General features: G+C 41.9%; 2 protein-coding genes across 4 annotated transcripts in view; both read left to right on the forward strand.

Annotated features, from left to right (window-relative positions):
* Window positions 1–10000, forward strand: part of LOC138014528 (myotrophin-like) — a 463943-nt gene that overhangs the window by 269164 nt on the left and 184779 nt on the right. The window lies entirely within an intron of this gene.
* The window catches only part of LOC138014513 (low-density lipoprotein receptor-related protein 6-like), a 33687-nt gene that overhangs the window by 16399 nt on the left and 7288 nt on the right, over window positions 1–10000 (forward strand). For all 3 annotated transcript variants that reach the window (XM_068861603.1, XM_068861601.1, XM_068861602.1), the window contains exons 6-12: window positions 442–637; window positions 844–1235; window positions 3496–3621; window positions 3881–4271; window positions 5082–5461; window positions 9325–9450; window positions 9874–10000. The exon at window positions 9874–10000 is cut by the window's right edge and continues 276 nt beyond it. In XM_068861603.1, coding sequence (XP_068717704.1) covers window positions 442–637; window positions 844–1235; window positions 3496–3621; window positions 3881–4271; window positions 5082–5461; window positions 9325–9450; window positions 9874–10000 — 1738 coding nt within the window. The remainder of the gene's footprint in view (window positions 1–441; window positions 638–843; window positions 1236–3495; window positions 3622–3880; window positions 4272–5081; window positions 5462–9324; window positions 9451–9873) is intronic.

Consider the following 10000-nt stretch of genomic DNA (forward strand, 5'->3'; position numbering starts at 1 on the left):
CCAGTTTTCAATTCTTAGTGGTCCTGTTTATAAAAGGGTGTGCGCAAAATATTTTGTCAAAGTGGCAGGCATTGCAAAAATTTGCATTTAGTAACCATTTGCAAGAAATCCATTTGTAGCGGAGCTCCGTCTCCAGGCCTGGCAACTCTTTTACGATCGCACCTAACCATACGGTTGGGTCACGGAATGGGGACTTTGGACTTTGAATTTCGGACTACGGAATTGATCAGAATGTTGACCAAGATATTGTAACTAAAAAATCACTGAATTACTGCAATCGGCTGAAACTCCTTCGAACAAAGTGTAGGCTACCCGTAGCCTCTTGTTCCTTCTGAATGCAAAGTGTACCCCCAAAGGTGTACATTGTTAAGTATACAAAACACCTAAAAAGAAGTTCCTTTTACTTTTTACCTTTAAAACAAATTGCTTTCTTGGTTTCAGATGTAGAGGTTGTCATAGCTTCGCAAATCAAACGTCCTGATGGAATTGCTGTTGATTGGGTGGCACGCAATTTGTACTGGACTGACACTGGTACTGATCGAATTGAAGTCAGTCGATTAAATGGAACAGCAAGAAAAGTTCTCATCAGCGAAAATTTGGATGAACCAAGAGCGATTGCTTTGGATCCATCTCATGGGTGAGCATTTGATTACAGATAGTGCTGTGATGTTTTTGAGAGGGAAATAAGACAAAAGGCAAAAAGTAAGGCACTTGTAGCCGAAAAATAAGTGCCTCATCTCCATTTGAATACTACTGGCAATAGATATTGGTTTTGGTTGGTACAGTAAATCATGGCAAATGCACAATCAAGTGAAGAGCGTATTTAATTTTTCTTTGTGTCAGCTACATGTATTGGACTGACTGGGGAAAGAATCCAAAGATAGAAAGAGCAGGACTTGATGGAAGCCATCGCATTACCTTGGTGAACAGCTCCATAGCATGGGCAAATGGGATTGCCATTGATTTCCATGAGCAAAAGATTTATTGGGCAGATGCTAAATACGACAAAATTGAGGTTATGAATATGGATGGGAGCAATCGAAGACCATTGTTGAATAAAAATTTTCCACACGTGTTTGGTTTTACTTCTAATGGTGATAAGCTATATTGGACAGACTGGAGAAAAAGGAACATAGAAAGTGTCAATAAACACACTGGAAAGGACAGAAAAATCCTCATTAAAAAACTACCGGATTTGATGGGATTAAAAGCAGTCAACCTCAGCCTTGATCTTGGTGAGTTCGCTTGATTTTCATCAGTTACACGTATCCAAACAGGTAATTAACAATTGTGATTAGCACCGCTTGTTGGATATGGGACTGGTTAGTAACCAATCGTTGGCTATTTACCATCTGTCATACATTATATAGAATTACTCAACAGAATATCGTGCTTCTGATTGCTTAATGACGAATGCATAAATAGGTTATAGGGTGCAATACGGAATTTGCTATGGAAAACAAGGGATGGAGTGATTTTGTTGAGTATATAATAAATAAAAAATCCTATGAACTTGCTCGCGCATTTCGTGATTTATGGTCACTCTTGAGGTTTTGAAAGTTCTCAAATTGCACTCTCCTACGGATCGCGCTATTTTCAGAACTTTCAAAACATGACTCGTGCCCATAAATCCCGAAATGCACTTGGGCTCAAACAATTTCATATGCATATCCAACGCGCGCTCATGGAATAATTTTTCATTAAATTTTCATTAAATTATGAATGCTTGGACACTTGAAAATTAAAGCCAATTTCATTAATTTTATTAATCAATTTCCACATTAGGTCATACGGTACATGAGTTCATATATCATATCATATCATATATCTTTATTTACCCTCGGATTTTTAGAGTAGCTTGGTGTAGCTAACTTCTCCGAGCATTTACCCTCCCAACCACGATACATCACAAAAGACAGACCACAACACCGGGAACTACATGCCCTACCCTTTGCGACAAGTGTGTGGGTTTTTTTACGTCCCACAGGATTATGAACATTGAAGGGTTGTGAGACGGGACCTCCGGAGTTGAAATCACGACCTCCCGCGTGACAGCCCGGTGTTCAACCAACTGAGCCACCGGTGATAGTTGATAACCGAGATTGAGCGAACCAATCAGAAAGCTAGAAACGCAATATCCGAGGTCGAAAATTTAATCAGGAATTATTGGCTGGGGCTCAATTATGCAGATAGAGGATTAACTGTGACTGGATGAGGGTTAAGGGTAATTTGAAGATCGACTTTATGAGGATTCAATTAATTTTCAGGATGTTGCTATCCAACAGATAGCACTCTCCGAGGTCAACATAACTTTCACAACATAAGTTGGACAAATTTCATAACAGATTTATTCAGATAGAGCTCTAAGAATGGCAATTTGCATTTTAAAAGAGTTGGCAGTTACAATTCTGTGGCTCGGTGTGACACTTACCGTCAAATATTTTCCGTGAGTGGTCCATCAACCTCATTCTTAGATGCGATGTGGAGTTTACTGAAAAAAGCTGAGGCGCTGTTTTGTCGGCTAGTTTCCTCGCAGCCTTAGGTCGAGAAAAGTGCAGCTTCTGTGGACGCAATCTTATAATTTAAAATCCTACGGTTTCAGGGCATTTTCCGTGTATGCCACTCAGCTTTGGAATGTCCTTCCACAGGAGCTAAGAGTGTGCGATTCTGTAGGTAGTTTTAAGAAATCCCTGAAGACTTTTCTTTTCCAAAAGCCTTATTGTTGAGTAAAAATATACTAACTATGAACGTATGCCAGAGATTGGTCACATTTTTTTGTGAGATTTTATTTAAGTTATATTATATTTTTTAAAGCCAATTTTCAATTTTATTTTTTTATCGATGTGAAGCGCCTGTGGACTCTTGAGGAATAAGTCTGCTTACGAGCCAAGTGGCTCATTAGGCCGGAGCTTATCCCGGTTTCAGTAGCATGAAGCGACTGGGAGTATTTCTACTCCCCCCTGGATGGGATGCCAGTCCATCGCAGGGTTACCTACCCCCAGCATTTTTGCCGGTACCCATTTATACACCTGGGTGGAGAGAGGCACCGTGAGAGTAAAGGGATAAGCACTATATAAATTAATTGTTATTATTATTAGTTAGAATTATGTTACTAGCTGGAATGAATAATAACTATTAATAAGAATTATAATTATGTGATATGATCCCTTTTCCCAACAAGCTGGACTTTTGGTACAACCCACAACGTTCTTCATCTCCTTTTGACAAACAGTTAGGTCACGCGTCTTCCTTGCTGCCTTCTGTTTTTTGTTTAGTCCATGGGTCGTACCTAACATTTCATGATATCGTTGAGTTTCATCGACTAATATCAGTTTTTTTTGCATAAGTCAACACCCGATACAATTTCAAGAAGTCAGTTTTTGGGTCTTGAATATTAAGTTGTAATACTATAAGACCGGGCAATTAAAAAGACCAGGACATCTCAGGAACCTGCTTCTCTGAGGTTAATAAAATGATGAAAATGTTCCTTTATAGGTTCGAACCCCTGTCAGCAAGATAATGGAGGATGCAGTCACTTGTGCCTGTACAGTCCAACAGGAGTCAATTGCAAGTGTCCCGATGGAATGGAACTGATGCTTGCAGACAAGAAGAGTTGTATTTGTAAGTTATTACCACAGTTAATTTTTCCTTGAATCTGGAGACCACATTCTGTGGGTGACAAGTGCAGTGGATGTGTGGGGATTGTACTTCTTGGTCTGCCGTTTCGATAAAGGTGCAAACAACACTCTCGCTTTCTTAATACGATACTCTTGGTTTTTTCTGGAATCAAGCTTATAAAATCGCTGGCCTCTGCACAATAATTGGATTGAAGTGTTGCTTTTTTAACCAGTGCTTTATCTTTTCTTTTAATGATTCGCAGTGCCAGGGACATTTCTGTTGTTTTCCAGCAAAGAAAACATTAGTAAAATCTCCTTGGATACCAACAACGGAGCAGTGATTCCTTTGGTGAGTGTGAAAAATGCGCGTGCATTGGACTTCAGCGTTCAGGACATGCAAGTTTACTGGACGGATGGGGGCCAAAAGACAATAAGCAGAGCCTTCCTTAATGGCAGCCACATAGAACCGATAATTGAAGTAGACTTGTCATTTCCGGATGATCTGGCTGTGGACTGGATCGCTAAGAACCTGTATTGGACGGACGCAAGCAATCACCGAATAGAAGTGTCCCGGTTGGATGGGCAACACAGAAAAATGTTGATTTGGAAGGATGTATGGGAACCACATGAACTGGTGCTTGATCCGGTCTCAGGGTAAAATTATGCTTTTCAAATTAAACCGATAGAAACAAGGAACGATTGGTAGCCGACGTTCTGGTTAAGGAACCTTTTTCCACTCCAATGCATGCTTTCTTCCACATTAGTATATCCATAAACGTTTAATTTGTACGTTAACTTGCCAGGGGAAGGTGTCTGTTTGCAGCCCGCATGGCACTTCTGTGTCATGTAACAGAGACCCTTGCGGTTCCATGCTGGAAATTAAGGACGGCGAGGGAGCGATCGGGCAAGGTGAAACTGTAAAATTCCGCGCGATCGAAACCAGTACCAGTACGGAAAAATTGCTTGTTTTGGTTCTGACGTGTTTTGGTTGCCCTATCGGTATTCAAATTATAGGGCAAGCACGACACCTCACTGTTATTTAAGATGGCGGGTCCTGGGAAATTTGAAGATGGCTTTTTTTTTCTATCACGGTTTAGTGGTTATCTATCGGGCCTCCCACCACTGCAAGCCGGGGCTCACCTCTGGCCTCGGCCAGCATGTGGGCTGAGTTTCAGTCGATCTCAACCTGACTCGAGGGTTTTTCTCCGGTTTTCCTCCGGTTTTCCTCCCTCATCAAAATCGACTCACAGCTAATTAACATCTAGCTGTGGTGCTGTGCTCCGACATCAAACATGGACTGTATAGCGGCAGCCAGAGGCGCCTTTGTATGCTTTCAGCCCGATGTCGTGAGCTGCGCCCTTCGCAATTCAGTCCTCGGCTGCAAGTAAGGGTGATTAGCACTTTTTCTCACACTTGGACTGAAATATAAAACGCTGTTGATGGTTAACGTGCATTTTTTTGTAGACATATGTACTGGGTAAACGGTGGAAGAAAGCCAACTATAGAAATAGCTGACTTAGATGGATCAATCAGACGCACTTTATTCAAAAATCCAACTCCTCCTGTTGGCTTAACAATCGACTCTTCGACCGGATTAATCTTCTGGGCCGATCAAGAAAGGAGGATGATTGAGTGTGCAAACTTAAATGGAACAAATAGGCGAATTGTCGTGTCAGGGCTGCCAATGACATTTGCATTGACACAGTTCGAGGATTATATCTATTACGCTGACTTGTCAACAATTTACCGAGCTAATAAAACGAATGGATTGGGTCAGACGCGAATTGAGAGCAATATTAACATTATTATGGACATCCTTGTATTTCACAGCAGCAGACAGGAAGGTATGTAAAGATTTTTGTAAATAAATATTTTGTCCATCCGTAGTATCCCTTATGGCTAGTTTTCACTGAATCCCAGTCATCCAACGTGCGCACTCATGAAATAATTGTTAAGTATTTGTGAAGCATGCCAATTATCAAGAGCTTAGAGTTTGAAGCAGATTTGGTACTAGAATTGTGTGAGATGGTCCCCAATACAATACTTTTTGTGGTGGCGGTGTGTATTTTGGATTTAGCGAAAATATTTACATGGTAGCACTGTTGGCGCAGTATTGAGAGCACTCGCCTCCCACCGATGTGGCACAGGTTCGATTCTCGGACATGACGCCATAAGACTAAGTGGGTTGAGTTTTTGTTGGCTCTCTAGTCTACTTCGAGGGTTTTTCTCCGGGTTCTCTGGTCTTGCTCCTTCAGCAAAAACCAGCTTGCAGCAGCTAATTCCAGCTGGCTGTAAGCTGCGCTCCAAGGTCATAAACCACTTTCATAAATGGCGATCACTTTTACATTCTTTTGTCTTCATGTTAATCAGACCTACTGCTCTCATTTTGAAGTAAAAATTCTCTTTAAATTTGCTCGTCGTAGCGAGGCTAGTAAGGTATATTAGCATTAAAACAAAAGAATATTTTATTTATCCGTCATTATGAAAGAGGTCTATATAGCGTTTTCGCATGACGTCACGGCGGCCATGTTGGCGTTCCAAAACAAAGGAATGGCGGCCATGACGGTGTACCAAACTAATCCTCTGGGAATTGAACTCTATTTTTATGCAAATACTTTCCTTTGTTTCAGTAATCCAATATGGCTGCTGGTCACGTGAGTGAAAACGCTCTATACATGGTCGTAACATGATAGCGGCTGCCAGAGGCGCAATAGTATGCCTTCTGTTCGAACTGGGTCTTTGCTGTATTTGCGACGACGGCTAGCGAGACATTATTATTACTATTATTATTATTATCTCGCAGTATAAAACTTTGGAATGCTGTCGACATCATGAGTAGTATAGGGCGCATAACGTAACCTACACCACTTGAGAAGCTACAATTAGAAGGAAAAAAAATTAGGTACGGAACCTAGTACAATTCTAATATACATAATGATATGAATCTCTCTACTTAGAGAGCCAATTCAGAATATTATTAAATTCTATACTCTGTAAAACCTGCGCAAAAATATGATGATATCATTATCTCTACTAAAAGCCTATTTAGAAAATTATTCAGTTTTATACTCTCATTATCTCTAATAAACCTACACGAGGCCATCATAATTCGGTTATCTCTACTAAAAGCCTATTTAGAATCATATCAAACTCTTATCCACTATAAAAACTACGTAGAAAATAATTAAAATACAGGTTTTGCGACAACCCTTGTGTTTCTGGATTTCAGAAGAAAAAAGAAAACCTAAAGTCTAGTGTCCTTCTCGCCTTAACTAAGTATTTATCTTAAATGTTCTGGCAATGTTCAAAGTGTTTGAGATGACCGACTTCTGCATCCGCTCAAGTACACCCCGTGCTCTCGCTCCTATTAGCTTCCTCACCGACTTCTCTAGGTGTTTAGAATAACCACCCAATACGTCAATTATTATGTTGTACTGTTCAACCCTGTAACCATTGTATCTCTGCTTCAGCTCCCACATCATGGGACCATACTTGAGCGTCTTTTCCTCATCTTTCTTGGCTCTACTCTCAATCCATGGGCAGCTCATTTCAATTGTGTAAACTTCTTTCCTCTCGTGGCTGACAAGACGCGCGTCTATCCGATTTGCTCTTACTTCGTTGTGCTCTGCATAGATGGGAATATCCCAAAACGCTTCACTCGTGGTGTTCTGGTAGGCTGGTTTTGGCATCGCCGGTGAGTACCATGGTGGAACCTCTTCTATCAACTCATGCTCTCGGAGGAGCTCAAAAAACAGAATCTTCAAGGCTGCATTATGCCTGTATAGGTACTTGGTTTGTGCCAGGGAGGAACATCCAGCCAATACATGTGCAACGCTCTCAGCTACCTTCCCACATAACCTGCATAGGACTTCACCGTCGGTGGAGGTTTGCGTCTTTTCCTTTGTGTAGAGCTTCGTAGGTAACAACTGCTCATATAGCTCATACATGCCCGCGATGGTATATGTAGGGCATGTAGCCCAACCTTTTAGCCATGCAAAGCAGCTGGTTATGCTTAGGCTATCATCGTCTCATCTGATACGGAATAACTTTCCTTGCCACCTTTTTTCTTTAGCGATCTCCAAGAACTGCATCTCTTGAGATTTCTTCAGCAGATTCCCAGCTCTAGCTGCAGTCACCTCCTTTCCTTCCGTTGTAACACACACGGGATTTAGGATATCAAGCTGAAGTGTGATGTTAAGTTCTTCAGCGTACTTGGCTGCTTCCTTTACAAGCGACTGGTGACCTGATGCCATGGCGTGTTCTTCAAATTCTCTAACTGCTCCAACAGTCTGGTCCGAATTCTGATACAATTTCAGTAGCGATTTGATTTTGGTGATCTTATACTCGTGTTCGACTGATTGCAGGCCTCTACCCCCTTTCTCCCTCGGTAGGTATAACAAAGAGGTTAGGCTAGCTGGGTGCTTGCCACCGTTCTCAACTATGATCTTCCGAGCTGCTCTATCCACACCTCTTAACTCTGATAGAGACCAATGTTGTGTCCACATTAAATACCGCAGCACCGGGAGTGCATACTGATTAGTTGCCTGTACACGGTTACAATCAGATAGGGGGCTGGACCATATAATATATATCTTGCGTAGATACTCTTTAGCTGCACACGCTAAAGCCAGCCGTTCATCCTGCCGAACGTTCTCCAGAACCCCCAGGAACTTGTAGTGTTTTCCCTCCCCAAGATCCGTGATGGTAGTTGTCTCGTCCATCCTCATACCAGACTCGTCTAACACTTGGGCTCCTCTCTTCACGTGTACCACTGAGCACTTTTTCTGATTCCAGTGAAGGCCAATATCCTGCATCGCTCCTCTAGTTTCCTTCAGCACTCGGTTCAGCTTGCTCTCGGAGGCAGCAAAGACCTTCAGGTCGTCGATATACAGGAGATCGGTGACTTTGACTCCTACAGGCTTGGATAACCGGTATCCCTCCGTTGCCCGCAGGCGCCACGCTACTGGGTTCAGGCACAGTGTAAACAATCTAGGACACAAAGCGTCCCCCTGGGGTAGCCCCTTCATGAACCTTATTTTTCTGGAAGTCTCTCGCCCTTGCCTTGTTGTAGCTACTACTTTAGTATTCCAGCTCGCACACAACTTGCGTATGACCTTACCCAGCCAGATGGGAAGCCTGTGCACGTCAGTCATTGCGCATAGCCAATCATGGTCGACGGAGTCGTAAGCCTTGCGCACGTCAATCCATGCCATGCTTAAGTTCCGTTTGCCTCTCTGGCAATCCAGCATTACTGCTCTATCGATTAGCAAGTTATCCATCGTACCAAAACACCCTGATTTCGCTCCTCTCTGCTGGCCTTCCATCAGGCCATAATGTTCAAGGTGTTGGTCAACAGGTGCCAGGAGGCAAGATGTAAACCACTTATACATGTTATTATTATTATTATTATTATTATTATTATTATTATTATTATTATTATTATTATTATTATTATTACTTATTGTTCATCATTGCGAGCAGAATTTTTTGAGCATTTACGAGAATTGCCGATTTGTTGCCTTGTTTATTAATTGTTCTAGCCAATGCCTGAGAGAAACCCTCGATAAGAACAGTGTTTGTGCGTTTTAGCTCTTAATACTGCATGCACTCTCGCGTAATGCTGCAAGGGACCTCTTTACCATTATGTTACTGTAGATTCCCATGGGTTCCCAACGTTTTTCTTGTAACACCTCTCCTCATGTTTCAGGCTGGAATCCTTGCGCCGACAACAATGGATGTAGCCATCTTTGCTTCGCCAAACCTGATAGCACAAGAGTGTGTTCCTGTCCCACGCACTATCAATTATTAGATACGGACAACCGAACTTGCGAAGGTAAACTAAACTTTTAAAGGACCTTAAAGGCATCCATGCCTATCGTTTTAACAAATTGCAGAGGTTATAACTTTCACAAATCACAGAAGCGGACAAGTATTAGTCAATCAAGAGGTGGTGCAGGCTGCCAGCAGCAAACGCACAAAAAATTCGGACGCAAAGACCCGAGTGGTTTCGTTTTTTCCTCGTATTATCTTAATCTCCGAAGTTTGTAGGACAGGACAATTTTGTTTGTTTTATGCCGTGGTTCGTTGTGTGTAAGTTATTTCCCTGGCATTTGATTTACGTGGGGTGCATCACGGTTTGTTATTTCGATTACTTCATTATTCTAAGGTTCGGTATGTCAATCTTTGCTCTACCAGTCTGTTACAGGGTTACTGAAACTGTGCCTTAACGTATGTTAATTATTGTTCTCTTTTTCAGCTCCAAGTGTCTTTATGTTGTTCAGCACCAAAACCACCATTCGTCGAATCTTGATTGACTCTGTTGACAATCTCGAGGTGGTTTTGCCTGTGCGAGATTTAGAAAATGTGCTTTCCATCGATTATGA

Source organism: Montipora capricornis, chromosome 8 (assembly GCF_036669925.1).
Source record: "Montipora capricornis isolate CH-2021 chromosome 8, ASM3666992v2, whole genome shotgun sequence".
In the NCBI taxonomy this organism is placed as follows: Eukaryota; Metazoa; Cnidaria; class Anthozoa; order Scleractinia; family Acroporidae; genus Montipora; species Montipora capricornis.